At 34.8% G+C, this 21185-nt stretch overlaps 1 protein-coding gene across 5 annotated transcripts in view; it reads left to right on the top strand.

Moving 5' to 3' along the window:
• FXR1 (FMR1 autosomal homolog 1) overlaps positions 1 to 21185 on the top strand; it is a 64912-nt gene that overhangs the window by 37624 nt on the left and 6103 nt on the right. For 3 of the 5 annotated variants that reach the window (XM_007972001.3, XM_007971999.3, XM_007971997.3), the window contains exons 9-15: positions 1708 to 1786; positions 5733 to 5842; positions 12264 to 12350; positions 13680 to 13737; positions 13825 to 13887; positions 18868 to 19071; positions 20958 to 21158. In XM_007972001.3, the coding sequence (XP_007970192.2) occupies positions 1708 to 1786; positions 5733 to 5842; positions 12264 to 12350; positions 13680 to 13737; positions 13825 to 13887; positions 18868 to 19071; positions 20958 to 21158 (802 nt within the window). Of the gene's footprint in view, positions 1 to 1707; positions 1787 to 5732; positions 5843 to 12263; positions 12351 to 13679; positions 13888 to 18867; positions 19072 to 20957; positions 21159 to 21185 lie in introns of all 5 variants that reach the window. The other 2 variants (XM_007971996.3, XM_007972000.3) reach the window with 1 other exon arrangement.

Below are 21185 nucleotides of genomic sequence, written 5' to 3'. Positions count from 1 at the left end.
TATATATATACATATACATGCACTTTATCTGTATTTTTATATATGTAAATTGAGACCATCCTTCAAATTTGAGTAACTGGATTTTTTTTTTTTTTTAAAGAAACAAGGTTTTGCCATGTTGCACAGGCTGGTCTGGAACTCCTGAGCTCAAGCACTCCCCCTGCCTCAGCCTCCCAAAGTGCCGGGACTGTAGGCATGAGCCACTATGCCTGGCCTGGAGTTTTTTTTGAATGACAATTTTGTGTCTTGACTTTTCATACATAGCTGTTATGAACAGCTTCTTTCACATAGTAAAGCTGACTAGAGGCTTTACTTTTAATTTCGAAACCTTTAAAAGTAGACAGTATAACATAGTAATTAAGGCAGCCAAGCACTGTGGCTCATGTCTGTAACCCCAGCAATTTTGGACGCTGAAGCAGGAAGATCACTTGAGCCCAGGACTGAGAGGCTGCAGTGAGCTGTGATCATCATTGTCCTCTAGCCTGAGTGACAGAGCAAAGTTCTGTCTTGTTGAGAAGGAGGAGGAGAAAAAAAAAAGATGGGCTTTGGAGCTATACTGCCTGGGTTGGAATTCACTTTAAGTAGGCCACTTTGAGTAGGCTTGGAGTTTGTTACTTTGCTTCCTTGTATAAGTGTTCTCATTATAAAATAATAATAGTGCTTACCTTAATATAGTTCTTAAAGATTGCATACATTATACAAAATGTTGATTGCATATGGTATATCACATAGTGTGCACACAATAATTTGAGCTATGGTTTTAAAATTAAAAAAATTATTTGCTTTTTTTATTTTTTTAGAGACAGGATCTACTCTCTTGCTCAGGCTGGAGTGCAGTGGCGTGATCATAGCTCACTGCAGCCTCAGACTCCTGGGCTCACGCCATCCTCTGGCCTCAGCCTCTTGAGTGGCTAGGACTATAGGCATGTACTGCCATGCTGGGCTAATTTAAATATGTATCTATATATTTTGTAGAGAGAGAGGTTTCCTATGTTGCCCAGAGTAGTGTTAAACTCTTGGCCTTAAATGATCCTCCTACATTTGCCTCCCAAACAAAGTGCTGGGATTATAGGTGTGAGCCCACTGCATCTGGCCTTATCTGTGGTTATTAAAGAACAAACGTTAAAAATGAAAATGACTTAATTGAGAAGTAGAAAGTCCATGTAGAGACTCACTCCCAAACCTCTAGTCGTTTAAAATTGTACTCATTAGAAATTAGGAATTTTGATAATCTTACCAGTGGGTGCTTTTAAAAAATGCTTATCTGCAAAAATAGTTTTTTAAGTCATATACCTGATTTTGAGAATAAATAAAATAATTCAGACAATTTGAACAATTTGTATTGTTAACATGAGAATTTCAACCTGGGAGTATAGACTAGTATATTTAGGATTGGGTTAAAGTTTTAGCTGTTCAGCAGCTGTGTAATTTAAACTCTGACGCTAAATTTCTCAGCAGCTTAAAGATTTTAGAGATGTTATTTTTGGTTTTAATAGTACTGACTGATTTGGGATTTTTAAAAATGATTTTTTTCTTAAGTACTTTGTGAATCACTTCACCTGAAATCTCTCACCAGTGGAATGAGCTTAATCTTTTAGTAGAATATAATCATTCAGAATTTTCTCTTTTCTCATCTTTTTGTTTTGGATTATGGGTTGCTTCAAGATTGAAACAGGATTTCATTTTTACTTTTCCCCTCATCTACAGAGTGCTGATGCTGTAAAAAAGGCTAGAGGTTTCTTGGAATTTGTGGAGGATTTTATTCAGGTTCCTAGGAATCTCGTTGGTAGGTACTTTTACTAAATGTTAAATAAGTTAAACATTAGTTACATATAGCGACTTAACTGAAAACTGGTCTTGTAGTCTGATAACCTTATTCCAGTTTTGTGTAGATTTATTTAGATAGCAATAATTCTTTTTTTTGGTGATAACATTTTGTGTAACTTGTTATTGTCATATGTTAAAAAGTAAAGATGTTTCTTCTGTACAAGATGACCCACTAATAAGGCCCAGGGTTTTTATAACAGTTTGTCATTACAGTTTTTCATCAGCCTTCTCATCCCTTGGGATCTTTCCTATTCTCACTCCTTTACTCTCTTTTTATCATTGATATATATTCATCAAAATTATGATAGTACTTTTTGAGAAGGTATTTGTGGTATTTGTTTTGTTTAGTGTGGAAGAAAAGTAACAGTGAACTAACAATAGGGTAATAAACTTCTACACAGTAGGTCCTGAATAGTAGGTTGTCACAAGGTATAGAATAATAAGGTAAGAACTTGTGGGCAGGAGAGAAGGATGATAATATGAGGGGTGGTTTCACTATTAATTATTTGACACCATTGTTGAAACTGTTGTACCCATGGATTATAGTTAAGTGACAAGAATTTGCATTTGAAGTTATGGTTAAATGAGCATTATAGGTTGGAGTGAGTTCATTTATAACTCTGTTATTAATATGCCCTATATCTGTGCGGTTTGTCTTTTTGCTATTTGAGGCAATTGGGAAGGCTTTGGTTATGTGCTAAGTACACAGTGACTATACTAAAAATTGACTCTCTAAACATTTAATATAAAAAGAAGCATCAAGATAATGTAGTGAAGTTTACTAGAAGGGGGATGAGTTTTTGTTGCCTATTATCTCTCATTATTTTTTTTTGACGCTAAGGAAATACTTTCAGCTTCTTGGGTTCCATTTATAGAATGTGGCTTTTTCTGCCTTCAGGAAATGATGTTTAGCCACAGGTGTTCTATTTGTTAAATTGTGTAAAACAAACATTAATAGAAAAATTTAAAAAAGAACTTCCATTCTAAAAAGATTTTTTTTTTGGCCATTAATAAGTAGTATATTCAGGAAAAGTAGTTTAAAACACAGAAATTTGTGTCTTGGAATTTAACTGTTAGTATTTATGAAAAAAGCTTTTTTTTTTTTTTTTTTTTTTTTCCTGAGATGGAGTCTTGCTTTGTCACCCAGGCTGGAGTGCAGTTGCAGTGACGCCCTCTTGGCTCACTGCAACCTCTGCCTCCTGGGTTCAAGCGATTCTCCTGCCTCAGCCTCCCGAGTAGCTGGGACTGTAGGTGCCTGCCACCACTCGTGGCTAATTTTTGTATTTTTAGTAGAGATGTGGTTTCACCATATTGGCCAGGCTGGTCTTGAACTGCTGCTCCTGATCTTGTGATCCGCCCAACTCAGCCTCCCAAAGTGCTGGGATTACAGGCATGATCCACCGCGCCCAGGTGTAAAAAGCCTCTCAGTTCTGCTCAAACATTTGGATAGGTATGACATTACTGCCAGTTGTGTAAGCTCTACTTTATTAGTTCTTGGTATACCATTGTTCACTATAGACTGAACTGCTGGAAAGAGGAGATGTTAAAATTTAATATAAACTTGAAGAATGTTGTATAATTATACATAGGTAAGGTGCACAATGTTATCAAATGTTTATCAGTATGAAATGAAATCACCTTTGATAAGCTGCTTTTGAAAAGGATGCCCTTTTAAAAAATCGTAATTATTGACATCTGTCAATACTAACATTGTGGTAGCTGCTGTACAGAGTGTAACTTTAACTTAACTAAGGTTTCCTCACTTGTAAAAATGATTTGGCAATGGGTTTGTGAAAGGGAACCAGGTTTCTTTTCAATCCAAGTCTATCCGTTATAAAAGATAGCCTTGGTCTTAGAGAGTTGTAGTAGGTGTTGTGAGTAAAAGTTTCTGATATTTCAAAAATAAGAAAATTGGGTATATTTGTAGTTCTCTGTTCTCTTTATTCAGTGAAGTGGTGAGTACCTGTTGTCTCTTTTCCTGTATCCTGTCTATGTTGGCTTTGGTGATGCGGGTTGTGTGCTGTTTAGGAAATACACAATAGCAGTAACTATTACACATTGGTGAGATACTCAGGAACTTAGTACAAGAATTTCTGTTGGTTGTCATGTGTAAAAGTACAATGTTTCCCTCCATAATGTTTTATGGATGAAGCAGTCTTTTGAAAAATAGTATGTTTTTAGTCCAAATGAAAGAAAAAGAGAACTGAGGAATAAAAGGGAATGAGAAAACTTGGTCGGTAAGTTCCAAAGAGGATTACCTTATACATTCATGTTCTGAGAGTTCTAAGACGACCATTCCCACCCCTCCCAAATCAAAGGGAAAAATACCTGAACATTGGTTTGAAAATGGTTCAAAACCTTTCACCTCCAGAAGCCTTCCTTAATCACTTCTCTCTGTCCCTTCAGCATTTATATTCAGTGCTCAATTTATACTGCAGGTCTGCTTCAGTTTGTCAATATGGTCTGGAATTTAAACTATGGAAATGATCATATAAAATATTGACGGTCTCTGGTGGGACTAAATAAAACTTGCAGGTAGGTTCCTGCCAAGGACCCCAGAAAGGTGATGGATGATCACTCAAAACTGGTATAGTTCACAAGAAGGAAGTGGCAAAAGTTCTGGGGGAGGAATATGGTATATCAACCTAATCTTTGTTTTTCGAAAGACATTTGCTTGTTTTTAGCAGGGTCAAGGATGGAGTTGCTGCTTGAGCTTCACTGTGTTAACAATGAAGGTTGCTTTTATGTGCTGCTGCTAGGGCTGCTCAGAGAAGATACACGTCATTTGAATTCCCTGCCCTACTTTTTTTTTTTTTTTTAACCTGTTCAATTGCTACTGCTTTTAAATTTAGGGTTATTAATGGGGAAGGAGGCTTGAGAGTAGGAATACAAGAGAGAAAAACCCATTATAGTCCTTTTATTGTATTGACCAGTCTACTGTTGTCATTGTTCTTATTCATTCTTTAATGGAAACTGTTCAGGCATGCAACAGGAAAATCTGTCATTTTAACCCCTTCAAGGTTTAAGTTTTTGTGAAAAGTGATTTATTTAAAAAATTGAGGATGTGGACTTGATAACAATTATGCTGTTGCTGTTCATTAAGGGGTACATCTGTTCCATATGGTGAAAGTTACTTGAATAGTACTTGTTAATAGGTACACAACTCAGTGTTGCTTTGTTATTTATGTGAGTATATGCTGATCTTTAGATAGTCCTTTAGGGAAAGAGAGCCTTTTGATCCCTTTGTTAATATACTCAATAGACAGACTTGTAAGTGTAGAAAAGTTAAATATTTGAATTTTATGTCATTTTACAGTATTTTATACTTAGCAAGACAGCATATCATGTGCATGCTTTATGTTATTTTTTATATAGCTGTGAAGTACTTGAAAAACTTCTTGGTGTAAAATATAATACATGTAAATATTCATTCTAAAGTTATCTTCAAGTCATAGAAATCTCTTTTACAGCTAGAAACTTGAAAATAAAAGCAAGATTGGTGAATTTGTTAATTAATAAAGTGATAATGATTAATGCCAAATTAAAATAGTTTTCTCTTTGCCTTTATGTATATATCCAAGGTTTTGAAATGGGTTGGATGTTCAAAAAATATGAAAATGATATAAGCATATTTTAAAAGTCTAGATTTTGAAAATTTCTTACATGTGAGCACTGTTTGTCAGTCCCAGTTAGTAACCTTAGGCATGCTGAAAGAGGAGTAAGTTTCAGACCAAGGGTAAAATTTTTTGGTAGTCTATAAGGTGAGTTAATTGAAAGTAAAAAGATGGGAGCTTCACTTGATGGTTATAATTTAGTAGCAAGTTACAAATAATTTGGGGCTGACACTGAAAGAATAGCAGAATTGATTTTTAGCTTACCATTATATTTGTTTTCTCTTACTAAAGGAAAAGTAATTGGAAAAAATGGCAAAGTTATTCAAGAAATAGTGGACAAATCTGGTGTGGTTCGAGTAAGAATTGAAGGGGACAATGAAAATAAATTACCCAGAGAAGACGTAAGTATTTAAAATGTAATTTCTTTCTCTCTTTAAAATGTCCTTTTTTTTTGGCCAACTTAATAGTTGTAAACATTTTGTCTGTTTTATCTGATACAGAGGGTTTTTCTTTCTTTTTTAAAAATTACGTTTTTATAACAATATTTCATACACTTAAAAAACAAGTCATTTTCTACTGTGTGGGCCTTGTTCTTAGTTGTTTTGATAGTACTTCAGTAAAAAAGTCAGTTTTGATATAAGGATTTCTATTTGATAATCTTAACAGTTACTTTTCATACATAGAGTGTAAAGCTATAGAACTTGATACTCCCAAAGAGTTTTTTTTTTTTTTTAATTTCAATAGTTTTTGGGGTACAGGTGGTTTTTGGTTACATGGTGAAGGTTCTTCAGTGGCGATTTCTGAGATTTTAGTGCACCTATCACCTGAGCACTGTACACTGTATCCAATATGTAGTCTTTTATCCCTCATCCCCCTCGCAAACTTCCTCCCCGCTGAGTCCCCAGAGTCCATTATAGCATTCTTTTGCCTTTGCATCCTCATAGCTAAGCTCCCACTTAGAAGTGAGAACATACGATATTTGGTTTTCCATTCCTGCGTAACTTCACTTAGAATAATGGCCTCCATCCAAGTTGCTGCAAAAGACGTTATTTCGTTCCTTTTTATGGCTGAGTAATATTCCATGGTGTATATATACCACAGTTTTTTTGTATCCACTCATTGGTTGATGGGCACTTAGGTTGGTTCCATATCTTTGCCATTGTAAACTGTGCTGACAAAGGAATTGTTGATTGTACTCTCCTTAACTATTTTATACAATCTGAAAGTATTGACTGTTTCTTAATTGAAATCATTTTATGCTTTTACATTGCTGTAGAATCTGAAAGTATTAACCATTTCTTTTTTCTTTTTCTTTTTTTTTTTTTTTGTGGAGACAGAGTCTCACTCTGTCACCAGGCTGGAGTGCAGTGGCACATTCTTGGCTTACTGCAACCTCTGCCTCTCTGGTTCAATCGATTCTCCTGCTTCAGCTTCCTGAGTAGCTGAGACTGCAGGTGTGCACCACCACCCCCAGTTAATTTTTGCACTTTTAGTAGAGATGGGGTTTCACCAGGTTGGCCAGGATGGTCTCAATCTTTTGACCTTGTGATCCGCCTGCCTCCGCCTCCCAAAGTGCTGGGATTATGGGCATGAGCCACCGTGCCCGGCCTTGACCATTTCTTAATTGAAATCCCATTATGCTTTTACGTTGCTATAGAATCTGAAAGTATTGACTATTTCTTAATTGAAATCCCCTTATGCTTTTATGTTGCTATTTTGGTCGTAGCTTTCTAAAATTTTTTGTCTTCTTTCTTCCCACATGTTGATATTTTGTCCCTAATTTTGTTCTTTGCTCCTTTTACATCATTTTAAGGATCTCACATTGATGGCTTTAGTGATCAACTCTATATACTTAAGCTTTGTGTTCCTGAATATAAGACAAGGATTTTTCACAAAATTATCTCTCAGAAAGCAGTACACTCACAACTTCTTGAGCTTTGCACAATAGAGTATTGTATGGGGAGTTTGTTAACCTGTTGGATAGAGGATCAGTCTTTTAAAAAAAAGAGAAGACTATATATTTAGCCCAGCCAAGTATTTAGTGTTGTAAAGATGTCAAAGATAGCTACTTTCTTTATTCCTTTTAATTAGAATGTGGAGGTGAATATACTAAGAATGAATGAGGAAAACAAATATTTAGGTATCATACAGATGAATACTTGTCTCTTGGAATGCTACTTTCAGTGATTTCATTCTACACTGCTTTAAAAAGTGCAAATCTTGCATAACTTATTCTTCATAAGTACTCCTGCCCCATTTTGCATTATTTTAAGATGGCTTAGATAAGGATTAAAACTGATGGTCTTATGCCATTATTATTGTCATCATTGTTTTCGTTAATGCTTAGTATAACTAATGGTAAGATGAATGGTGAACCATTTGGCATACAACCAGTGCCTAACAATTGGTCTGAAAAATCATAATATTTATTGGCCAGGGCCATTAAATTGGTCAACTATGAATTTCTAAGCTGGATATTAATGTCTTCTCTTAGCTTGATTTATTCCCAGTTGCTTTTCGGTATTTACTGTTTTGTAGTAAGTGTACTCTTCTCGGTTTCCTTCATAAGTAAGAATCTACTGTACTTTCTTGTGTTTGTAGTTTTAGCTATTGTTACTGTCATTTCTATGCCAGGGTTAAGAGACGTAAATGCTTACAGAGGCCAAGCAGTTATGTGATTAGGCAAGTTGGAATGTATAAGATAGGGATGGAAAGGACAGTGCCTTTCTTAATGGGGAATGCATGCCTTATTTGTTGCTGCAGTGATATTTTTTGAGAAGCAGGAAACCTATAATATACAGAATTTTTCAGTTTTCAAAATCATGCTAAAATAAATCTGAAGGTTGGTATTGGCTTATTGGGGGCCACCATGTCACAATTTAAGTTGGAGACTCAGTCTATAACTTGTTTACTCTGAAGACTATGGTGATCTCTCCCTAGCCTGAGATGACCTTTCCTGCATGTGTACTATAGCAATTATTGTCTTTATGATTGGGTTTTTAATGATAGTCTTTCAGTCTTACTTATGTTTTGTTTTCTGGTATATGTCTCCAAACCAGTTATGAACTCCTTGAAATCAGGAAATCAAACCTGAACTTCCATATTCTCCATTCTCTGCTATGACTATGAATTGAATAGAATGGGCACTTGATAAATATTTTAAGACATTCAAACTTAAAAAAACTAAGTTTGAGTTTTTAATTATTAAAGTTTACATAAAGGTTAGAATAATACAGATGGGTATAATATCAGAAATAAATGTGTATCTGTGCCTTGTACATGTCTCTCCTTTCCTCTCCATGCCTACTAGGCTTTAACCTGTTTAAACTACCTTTGTATGCTTTTATTTTGCATTAAAAACAATGCTGCAGTCAACATCCCCTGTGACTCTTTGCCAACTGTAACTGGAGAGGAAATTCCTCAAAGTGGATGTGATAGATCAAAGGTTTTATAGTATTTAAATTTTTAGAGCTTGATAATTACTTTCTCACACGTCACCACCACCAGTGTAGGAAATAGGTCTGTTTTCCACATATTCACCAATACTAGGTTTTATTAAATTTTAGTTAATACCGTTACAGTAAGCGTACACTTTATCTTTCTATATGTTTAAAAGACATTTTTTTATTTTTCTGTAACCACCTTTTTGTCCTTTATGTATTTTTTGTCTTTAGTATTAGTGGGTGATAAGACCATTGCTTGTTTCTTTTGACTTGATTTCTTTTTATCCTGAGCAGGCATTTTAAAATTTTTATATAGTTGGATTTTTTAGGCTTTTGCTTTATGACTGGATTTTCTGTCATGCTTGGCAAGGTCTTTCCTGTTCCTAGATCAGAGATCTTAATCTCCACTTGTTTTTGTTGTTGATGGTTTTTAGTGCATAAACTTTTTGCTCCAGTTTGTTGTAAGGTGTCAGGAACAGGGATTCAGATTTTTCTTAGTGCTAAGTGATTATCTCAGTGTTACCTATTACATATAAATAATCAGTTTTTAGTATTTAAAAAAAAAACTTGTAAGTTTCTCCAAAATAACTTAGAAAAATGAACTAATATTCAGTAGTAATCATTTACTCTTTAAAGTTTACCATTCCTTTTCTTTGATAGTAACTAAAGGTGATAACATTTCCTATTCAAGGTCAAGGCATTGTATTTTCTCTTACTCCCTGAAGGTCATCTGTCTGGAATGACTTTATGTATTTGACAAAATTTTATTTATTTTTAACATTTGTTTTACATAACAATATTCTTTCTTATTCCCTTAACTTTTCACACCTGGAGTGGCATAATTCACTTTCTCCTTAAAATTCCTGTTTTTTGGTCATATCATTAATGCTGTACAATGAATTTTTTATGAGAATTTTTTTTTTTTTTTTTCTGAGATTTTTGATTATCTTTAGAACAGAAACTTTATTCTTACACCTTAGTAGAAGATCCTGGCAGTTAACAAATAGATGTTATTTGGAATTAGGTAACTAGATGAAATTGACTGGCTCAATTGCTAATTTTATGACTTCAGCAAGTTTTTTTTTTTTTTTTTTTGAGACGGAGTCTTGCTCTGTCGCCCAGGCTGGAGTGCAGTGGCCAGATCTCAGCTCACTGCAAGCTCTGCCTCCCGGGTTCACGCCATTCTCCTGCCTCAGCCTCCCAAGTAGCTGGGACTATAGGCGCCCACCACCTCGCCCGGCGATTTTTTTTAAAATTTTTTAGTAGAGACGGGGTTTCACCGTGTTAGCCAGGATGGTCTCGATGTCCTGACCTCATGATCCGCCCGTCTCGGCCTCCCAAAGTGCTGGGATTACAGGCTTGAGCCACTGTGCCTGGCTGACTTCAGCAAGTTATTTTGTTAACCGTAAAACTGGGATATTATTTCTTAGTTAATTTTTAAAAGCATGAAATAAAATACATGAAATGCATAATACAGACCTGAAAACAGGCTATATGTTTAAGATTTTTTTTAGGTCCTTGCCATCCCACCCCCTTTTTTATTCACTTTGAATGCCCTTTTATCTGCTTGTGAACTCCTGAGGTCAGTGTTAAGACTTCCCTACTCCCTAATCTTAAATTAGTTTCCCTTGTTTCACACTTTCATAGTTGAAATGACTTCTTCACAGCCACTGCGAACCTCTAATAGCTGTGCTGTATCCCTAGCACGTGCCCTGTTGCCTAAGTTTTAAATCAACTGTATCTAAAAATCATTACTCTTAAAAATTACTTTGAAAATAATTGAGTCATATATAGAACTAAAATGTCTTAAGCCATGCCTAGTTTCATATTTAGAACCAAAAATCCCTAAGCCATTCTGTTTAAGTAACTGTTAGAAACTATTCTGTAAAATGAAGAAAATGAAAGACATGGAAACTGATTGGGAGAGTTAAGCTTTATTCTCATTTTTCTTAGCCATTAAGAAGCTGGAAGTATGTTTCTTTAAAGAAGAAACATTCACAGTGTGCCATCTTATTTCTCTTTTCTGCCACTTTTTAAAAACCTTCTTATTATTCAGAAATTCAGCAAAGTAAACCAAGTCTGACCTAATACTTTGATTTACCTCTACATATCTTAATAATTCCTTTAATTTTACATTGTGTAAATATTTATGCTCTGGAGGTGATATTTCTTTTAGTGGTCAGGAAGTACCTCTTGTAGTACACAGACACTTAAGATTTTGTTACCTGAGCACATACTGTAGGGATAAGTGGGCTAATGTGCTTTATTATGCTTTAAAGCTATACCTACTGAGATGATATATCTAGCCTGTAAGTTTATAGCCAGTTTGAAGGAAAATTGTTTATTTTTGTTTTTGGAGACAGAGCCTTGCTGTGTTGTCCAGGCTGGAGGGCAGTGGCACAGTCTTGGCTCACTGCAATCTCTGTCTCCCAGGCTCAAGCTGTCTTCCTACCTCAGCCTCCCAAGTAGCTGGGACTACAGGCATGTGCTGCCGTGCCAGCTGATTTTTGTATATTTTGTGGAGACGTGGTTTGTCCATGTTGTCCAGGCTGGTCTCGAACTCATGAGCTCAAGTGATCCACCTGCCTCAGCCTCCCAAAGTGCTAGGATTATAGGTGTGAGTCACCATGACCTGCCAGAAAATCATTTTAACTTTAAAAGTGGATTTATATACTTGGAAAATTAAATTGGTTATAAATCAGAAAATTTGGTATAAACTGATTTTTAAAAATGATTTTTAAAGTGTTTAGCACACAGAACACAATTTACAACAGTAAATTGGGGTGCAAATCTGACAAGTGATTGAAAATCTGAGTATTTCAACTTATATGGATTTTAGCATTTTTTCCCCCTTAAATCTTGAAGTTTAGTACATGTAAATTGCTGCGTGTTTCAGAAGAGTTTTCCTAATTGTATATTGGGGCTGGGTACAGTGGCTCATGCCTGTAACCCCTTTGGGAAGTCAGTAATCCCAGCACTTTGGGAAGCCAAGGCAGGAGGATCGCCTGAGGCAAGGAGTTGGGCAGCAGAGCAAGACCCTGTCTCTACAAAAAATAAAAAATAATGACTGGTTGTGGTGACACGCATCTGTAGTCTCAGCTGCTCTGGAGGCTGAGACAGGAGAATCACTTGAGCCCAGGAGTTTGATACTGCAGTGAGCTGTGATTGCACCACTGCACTGTAGCCTGGGCAACAGAGCTGATGTCATCTCAAAAAAAAAAAAAGGTAGGGGTGGGTGTGTGTGTGTGTGTGTGTGTGTGTGTGTGTGTGTGTGTGTATGCCTGCCTGCCTGCCTGTCAATTTCATGTCACTTTCAGACTAGAACTTTGTTAAAATATTAAACACTGAAGACCTTTTTTTTTTTTTTTTTTTTAAACAGGGTATGGTTCCATTTGTATTTGTTGGCACTAAAGAAAGCATTGGAAATGTGCAAGTTCTTTTAGAGTATCATATTGCTTATCTAAAGGTTTGTATATGGTTCATACTATATTCTGATATCGTTGCTGCATTTACTACATAAATGTTGTACATTTGCTACAAATTTTAAATGTCCTCACATTAAACATTTTATATTTGAAGTAAACTTCAAATCTTTAAATATTTTTGTTAATTCAGCTTCAGATTTGCCATTTTTCTACATAAGAATTTAAAAAGTCTTTTGTCATCTTAAAATGATTGGCGTTGTGTGCATAGTTTGTCTTCTCTCTGAGTTTTTATATTTCTTTCTTGTTTAATAAATGATTACTTTCCTTTGTCTTCATGCAATTTGACTCTCAGATCACTTATCTGTCTGCATGTTCATACTGGAGCCATTTAGTTTTTACTTTTGTACTTTACATACAAATAGGGTACAGAACCAGGAGTGACATTGGGATTCCTTGGTAACTCTGGCATTATGCAAATCATCTGCATCATCTCCATAGACATTATTTGATAATTTGTAACCATTGTTAACAAAATAGTCTATTTGAGTTGATACATAAAGGGCAAGGGTTTTAGAAAAATATGACCCATAAATTATTAAACATTTTAATTTTATTTTCTGCTCTTTCCCTTTTATTCCTGCTGTTTCCCTTTTTAAAGTATAATAATATCCTCACCTGTTCTCTGCCTCTAGTATGTTTTCCTCCCAGTCTGTTGTATCATTGCTGCTGTTACTATTTTGAGATCACTCCGATAATGTCATTTCTTTTCTTTTGAAATTCATCTTTATATGAAAAGTCGCAATTAAAACTGGCATTTTGAAGCCAGTGCTTTATCTTTCAGTACTCATCTTTTAACCAAGAGTTTTCTCTAGACATCTAACCATTGCATCTTGTAATGACCTCAATTTCTGAATGACCAAGTCTAGCAGCCCTTCTAGGTCACAACTCATGTGTCACTACTTTGATAGGAAAGTAGCTTGTTAATAGTACCTTTCATAGATGCTGCCTGTATCTCATTCAGCAGTTCTAACTCCTTGAGGGCAAAATCTGGTAGTATTGTATAATTGTTAGCTATTTAATAAATAACTTATTTTAAAGCTGTTAAACATCCCCTTGATCGGGGAGAGTCCATGTCCTCTTTTATATTGTATGCCTATAGCAGCATGTTCGGCACACTCTAGGCCATTCAGTAAATGTTGAACTGAAACAGCCAATGACCTTATCAATTCTGTTGACTAGGAACACAATGCTCTTTACCATCTGCTTCCCTAAGGTCACAGTTTTGGTAAGGAGTACAGCTCTAGCTCTAGGCTTTAGGAAGACAAAAAGTTATATATAAGAAGACTTACTCGTTTTTGTTTTAATTGTAGGAAGTAGAACAGCTAAGAATGGAACGCCTACAGATTGATGAACAGCTACGACAGATTGGTATGGGTTTCAGACCTTCTTCCACCAGAGGGCCTGAAAAAGAGAAAGGATATGCCACTGATGAAAGTACCGTCTCTTCTGTACAAGGTTCTAGGTCTTATAGTGGAAGAGGCAGAGGTCGTCGGGGCCCTAATTACACCTCCGGTTATGGTAAAAAAACCTTTTTTTTTTGTAGTAGTAATAATAGTAGTTTAGGTGCTCTAACATTTTCTTATAATTAGTTCATTATCTTGGCTTTGAGGGTAGAAGGTAGTTTTGAAGGTTTGGTACATGTCTTAATAGTAGTGATGGTATACGTTAAAATGACAGTAAAATATATAAAATTTCCAGGCAGTTATGTAACGAAGCAAAACATGTTTTTAAGTTGGTAGTTCATTGTCATGTTCATTATATTTACAAAGAATACATGTGTAACTTAAGTTTTTCAAATACTTTGCTAGTACAGTTTTATACATTTCCCAGTAAATACCTAGTAATGGTGGTGATACTTTTAGGAATCATCTTTTGTCTACCCTCTTCAAGTAAAAAATGAAAAGTATGCGAATCACTGCCAAGATTGCATATAGCAAGTCTTTACTAGCTTTTAAAAAATATTTTATTTACTCATTTGGCATATTTGAATATATTAACATCTCACATCTGGAATTACTTTGTTTAACAACATTTCACTAAAATGAAGGCTCTGAAAGCCAGAATCTAATTTAACACTTCATAAATGAACATTTTCTAAAATATATTTCACTGTGAGGATTGGGTATAACCCAGGTAGGAAGGGGACAGTGGAGTGATGATAGTCAACAATTCTCTAATCCTAAATTCTCCCTTATTCTTCTTCAGCTTTGGAGTTGTTCCATTTTTCTACATTTGGACTTGGATCTTAGCAGTGGCCTGATTTGTTTTTTTCCTTCGCCCATTTTCTTTCTCTTTTCCTGTTCTTTTCTTCACTCCTATACTTACTCTCTTTTGAGGAAATACAAAACATTTTCCAAAATGTAAGGCATTTAAGGAATATAGAAATAAATGCAAATTTCCTGCTTAATTGAAGGATCATGTAATGCTGACAAAGTTATATTAAACCTGAACTATCTTCAATTTGTTGTAGAGTTGTAAGTTTGTGTCCCTTCCCTTTAATATCGTATCTTTATGTTCTCATTTTCTTATATATATATTTTTATTTAATGCAGTATTGAAACCTAAATAGCAAAATTCTAATAAAGAAGTATTCAGCATATAAAAGGATGAAAATTGCAAACTGTTGTTATATTCCTGAAAATGTTTAATGCAAAAGACAGTTAACCAGTAATCACATAGAAATTAAATATATTCTCATTGATTTTTGAACCATACATTATTAGCATAGATAATCAGACTTATTGGATGATGAGTATGATGAATTCATTGAGTAATTTTATTAGCTTTTGTGGGAAGTCTGCTTATTGAGAGCTTACTCTGGCAAAATGCTTTTGTTGAGAGTAGATAATTTATGTGAGAGGTAGAGAAACATCATCTGGATTCAAGAAAGCTGTGCAAATTGTTCAGTAGATGGCACTCTTAGCTCTGAATCTTAGCGGAATTAATAACATTTTATTTCTTGAAATAGTTATCAAATCTGAGTGGGCTTGGAAAAGCAAGAAAAACCATTTGAATTTGGTTGTAGATGTTCATGTATACTTTATATGAGCGGGACTTTTAGTTGATTTTTTATATATATATATATATATATATATGTATAAAGTATGAGTTTTATCAGTTTAATAGGAACTGTAAGAAACATTTCCCAGTGTAACATCTCCGAAGTTGGTATGTGCATTAAATTGGACATCTTACAACTTTAACAGCATTTTCTTTTTTAATGACACATAAAATAATATCTTAAAATTGATGGCCTCTTGGAGTTGATAAAACGTGATTAGTTTTAGCTATTAAGCTTAGCACAGCCTTTGAAAATGATATAAACCATCTTCATAAGGTGATTTTAGAAGTTTGAGGGGGAAAATATGATTTTAAAATTGGTTAAAAACACGATGTCATTATGTTTTGTTACTTTTTTTTTTTTTTTTTTTTTTTTTTTTTTTGAGACGGAGTTTCGCTCTTGTTGCCCAGGCTGGAGTGCAGTGGTGTGATCTCGGCTCACCGCAACCTCTGCCTCCTGGGTTCAAGTGATTCTCCTGCTTCAGTCTCCTGAGTAGCTGGGATTACAGGCATGCACCACCACGCCCGGCTAATTTTGTATTTTTAGTAGAGACAGGGTTTCTCCATGTTGGTCACGCTGGTCTCAATCTCCCGACCTCAGGTGATCCGCCCACCGTGCCTCCCAAAGTGCTGGGATTACAGGCGTGAGCCACCATGCCTAGCCTGGTGTCGTTACTTTTAAAGCTTGTTTAAAAAGACTTTGAATCCCCAGCTTGTATTTTACAAAATTAAGGGGTTGGAATAAATGGTTTCCCTGATTTCATTAGAGTATTTGTTTTCAATTGCAGTAATACATTATCACAAATTTAGAGGCTTGAACCACAGAAACTTACTACCTTATAGTTCTGTTGGTCAGAAGGCTGACATGGGTCTCACTGGGCTAAAATCTTGTCAGCTGGGCTACGTTTCTTTCTGGAAGGTCTGGTGGGATTCCCCTTTCGTTAGTTGAGAAAGTTTCTCTACTTTTAAAGACCCAGTGAGATTAGTTTGGACCTACCTGGATTATCCAGGATAGTCTTTCTATCTCAGGGTCCTTAGCCTTAGTCACATTTGCAGGGTCCTTTTTGCTATCACAGAAACATTTCATATGGGTTATTAAGAATTATTTAATATGAATAATGTTTAGCACTAGCCAGTTCATTAAAATTTTGGGGGTTATGGCCTCAATATCTGTTTTACCTACTGAAATCTATGATTTAGACATTCCCTCTAAGTATCTTGAATAGTATATGTAGGTTAAATTTAAGGAAGACTTTACTTGCTGTGACACGGGGTTAGATAAATACTAGTCTGGATTTCTAAGGATACTTCAATAGAAACTTTTGAGAGAGTCTTCAAAATGAAGTATTCTTTATTTGCCCTGAATTTTGGCAATGGTTTCAGATAGGGTATATGTGTGTAAATAAATTCAGAAGTTCTTAAACGTTCTGAAAGGTTTTTTTTTTTTCACTATTCAAGAAGAGATAAATTGCCTTCATTGCAACTTTTATGACATCATGTTAATAAAGTGCTTTTTGTCATTTGGTGAAATAAATGTTAGGGGAGATTAATACCCTTCCCCGAGATTCTAATCCCAACAAAGAATTGAAAGTGAATAATAGAAATTTGATGTATTCTTTGAAAATACACATATCCAACTAATTACCTAATTGTTTTTATAATTGACTAGTTACATCTATTGTTAACAACATGTGGAGAAAAGGTAGGCATCCTAGAGTTACCTTTAAAGGAGAAAGGAAGTGAGTAGGCACCTTCATGTATAAAACTTCATATACATATATACATATACCTTCATGTATAAAACTTTACATTTTATTCCCTGCACCTTAATACTTAAAACTTTTTATGTCTGAAGAGCTCATTTTTCCTCAAATGATTGCAGAGTTTAAATATAGGGAACTTCAAGGTATTTCATGACATCACTCTTATCTGAGAATTTAGCAAATGAACTAAAAAATAATTTGAGAAAATTGTTATACACTCTGCTAGGCATTTGAGGACATGTAAGATGGAGTTCCATCCTTTATCATAGACCAATTTTGAAGTAATTCCAAAGGAGGAAAAATAACACGGCATAGTTATGATAAATATGGGGCGATTTTAGGATAACAAAAAATGGGGAGATGCCTGTTTTAGTTGCAGTGGTCTGGAGTTAGAAATTGAACTAGGCTCTGAAGGAGATATATTTGGTCATATAAGAGGGAAAGAGGAAGTGGCATCCCAGAACTAACAAGTAGAAATGAATATGACAGTGATTGAGTCATACGTATCTGACACTTTAGTTACAGTAATTATTAAATAATGTTACTGTAGGCTTCTGATGATATCTTTGTAGTGTTTAAATAAATTTTTGAAAGGTCACCATTACAATAGTTGCAGTGTTAGAAATGGTCTGTAAACTTTTAAAGGCATGCTGAGTATTTGTCTCACTGGCCATGGCTTTAGTTCTGTTGTCAGGTGAGAGACCTTCTGTTTCAGAGAAACCTTAAATTCTGTTTAGTTGTTGCATATATTAGGTTGGTGCAAAAGTAATTGCGGTTTTTGCCATTAAAAGTAAAAGTAAAAAAAGCAAAAAGTAAAAGTAATTTTAATGGCAGAAACCACAATTTAAGATGCTAGTAAAGCATGCTATCATTTTATATACAACCTACTGGAAAAATTACTATGATAAGCTGGAAGCTTATTATAAAGATGCCATCAATTATAAGAAATATCTTGATTTCAGAGATGTTAACATGTGAAAAGTATACCCTAGAATCAGTGAAATGATGGTGAAATACACTATACAGTTAAACTATTCATTTTTGTAAATACGATTAATTTACTCAAATATTGGATAGAAGTTATTTTTATTGTATGAATAATTTAGGTTATTAAAACCCAAATGAGCAGAAACACTTGACTATCCATATTAAGTACATTTTAATATTGATATATGATGGATGCTCTGTTTGTTCTTTTTTTTGTGTGTGTGCCAAAACCCAGGAATTAATGTTACGTATATTTTCTGTAATTTTTCTGTTAACTGCATTTCTGCACATCAGTTTTTTTTTTTTTTTTAACTTCCATGACTTTATATTTCCTGGATATTGTCCTTTTTTGCTGATGGGATGGTCACACCTTTGACTCTAACATGACATAGCCCATCTTAGACTGTAGTGAGGGAGTCTTTGCTGGGTTTGAAGAAGTGAGCAGCCTTCTGCACATCAGTTTATTTTTTAATCTGTATTAAGTAATAGATACTATATTATATTAATAGTATAATAATATTTGATTATTCCTTAGTACATTTCAGATTGATTTTAACTTTCATGGGTCTTTCTTTGAAGCAGCCAAACGGTATTGCTTATTTAAACAATTTGTGGGAAATAATTTTGAACATTGTAAAAGCCTCTTTTTATAGAAATCTAATTGGTTTATGTTCTTTTCTTCTCCAAGGTACAAATTCTGAGCTGTCTAACCCCTCTGAAACGGAATCTGAGCGTAAAGACGAGCTGAGTGATTGGTCATTGGCAGGAGAAGATGATCGAGACAGCCGACATCAGCGTGACAGCAGGAGACGCCCAGGAGGGAGAGGCAGAAGTGTTTCAGGGGGTCGAGGTCGTGGTGGACCACGTGGTGGCAAATCCTCCATCAGTTCTGGTAGTCTTTTCTATACTCTGTCAGCATCCATTCTTTGTAAACAGTATAATTTTACACAAGTTAGTTCATCTCCCAGGGCCATCCATTTTTGGAAGTTTCTCTTTCTACGCGTCTTAGAGAAGGTAGTGGATCATATAGAGTATCAGGAAAAGCCCTTGTAGAGTGTTTCTCAGTGAAGGGTTACTTAGAATATTCTGGTCACGACTTTAGTTGACAGCTTTTCTTTATATTATGAGGGTCAGATGTTTCTCTCTTCAGGTTTGGGAGGCTTATTTAATTAGAAATTTTTTGTTTTCCCTAGAATTTTTGGGTTATGTATTTTTGTTTGCCAGACAGACCCAGAGATTTCTAATGCACGGAGAGATGTCAGTACTTTTCTATATTTAGTATTTAAAACTAAGTGAAGAGCGTTCTTAGCTATACTATATAGTAGTTTGGGAACAGGGAAAAATTGTGGAATTAACTAAGTTTTTTAATCATTTGAGGAATTGTGCTGTAAAGGAGTGTTTGGATGACCAAAGATTTGAGGGTGTAGGAAACATTTTACTTAATTCTGTCTTCTGAAATTTTTTTATGCTTTACATTAAGTTGTAGGAGTTTCCAGAATATTCTTGGTTAGCATAACAGGCTAGGGGGATAATTGCCAGGGATACATAGACTATTAAGGATATAACTTTAACATATCATTATGGTATACCACTTTAAGAAACCCACACTTTCCTTAATGTTATACCCATGAAAACTTATGTAGTACTTTAATATTATAGAAAGTGTGTGTAGATACGTTAAATAAGATGCCACCTGTGCTTACAAATTACAAAAACTGGAACAAATCAGGGCAAAAATTAGGAACTTGTTCTTTGTTTGTTTAGGTTTTCTCACTTTCCACAGTAATACTCTTTGAGCCCTAATAAACTTACAGGCTTTCAGGAAAATAGCTTTTATATTTTAGTACACTGTGTACAGTTACCAAGGTGTTTAAAATTACAGTATACTGAACTGAAAAATAAATGTACTTGACCTAGTGTTTTATGATTAATGGATACGCTTAGTGTCTTTTGCAAAGATGGTTAGCTTGCTAGCTGTTACCAAAGGAATCTTAGGAAAAATCGGAATTAGGTGAATTTCTGCTATAAATTTGATTGTTGGAGGTAATAAATGCACATAGGTAAGACGGGTATTTTTCTTATGAATTGTACCTTAACAGTTTTTCCTTTTCTACCTTCACCTAACCTTCACACGTTGTTTCTAAAGATGGAGTACTAGTCAGCATTCGTTTCAACATTTTCCTTTCATAACCAGTTAGAAGTTCAACCTTATTTAATTGGCTGCTTTGTTTCATCTTGTTTTGATTGCTTCAGTTCATAGTTACAGATTTCTATTATGTCATGGAATGTAGGTATTGAGTATTATTTGGGAAATAGTCTATCAGTATCAACACAAGAAAGCTGCAGTCATTTTGAACTCAGTTACAGGGACGAAAGCTCTTTCGTATAATTATTTCTTAACAGCCGAATATTTATTTCTTTTCACTTTTGTTTTTCTAGCCTCTGGGCAGGATAACCTTGAAATGTGAATGCCAGAATTAGCATGTAATACACTATTTTCTAATGTATATTTTAAAAACAAGGCACAGGAAATGTTAGGAAGCCAAGATGTCTGGTCACTTCTGCTTTAATTTTTCATCACCACTTAAAGTTTTATCATATTTAATTATCTTTGTTATTTTCCAGGTAAATAATATTGAAAACATTTTATTTGAAGACAGTGCATTTTTATTGGGGGAGATTGAAGTTTATCATTAATTGATATAGTTCAATATAGATCAAACATTCATAATTGCAGTCCTCTTAAACGAATATTTCTTGCCTCTGACATGAATATAGTGCTCAAAGATCCAGACAGCAATCCATACAGCTTACTTGATAATACAGAATCAGATCAGACTGCAGACACTGATGCCAGCGAATCTCATCACAGTACTAACCGTCGTAGGCGGTCTCGTAGACGAAGGACTGATGAAGATGCTGTTCTTATGGATGGAATGACTGAATCTGATACAGCTTCAGTTAATGAAAATGGGCTAGGTATGTAAGTACTTAGGGAAAATAAAT

This window comes from Chlorocebus sabaeus, chromosome 15 (genome assembly GCF_047675955.1).
Source record: "Chlorocebus sabaeus isolate Y175 chromosome 15, mChlSab1.0.hap1, whole genome shotgun sequence".
In the NCBI taxonomy this organism is placed as follows: Eukaryota; Metazoa; Chordata; class Mammalia; order Primates; family Cercopithecidae; genus Chlorocebus; species Chlorocebus sabaeus.
Note: the sequence above shows the minus strand (reverse complement) of the source record. Positions and strands in the feature narration are given on the sequence as shown.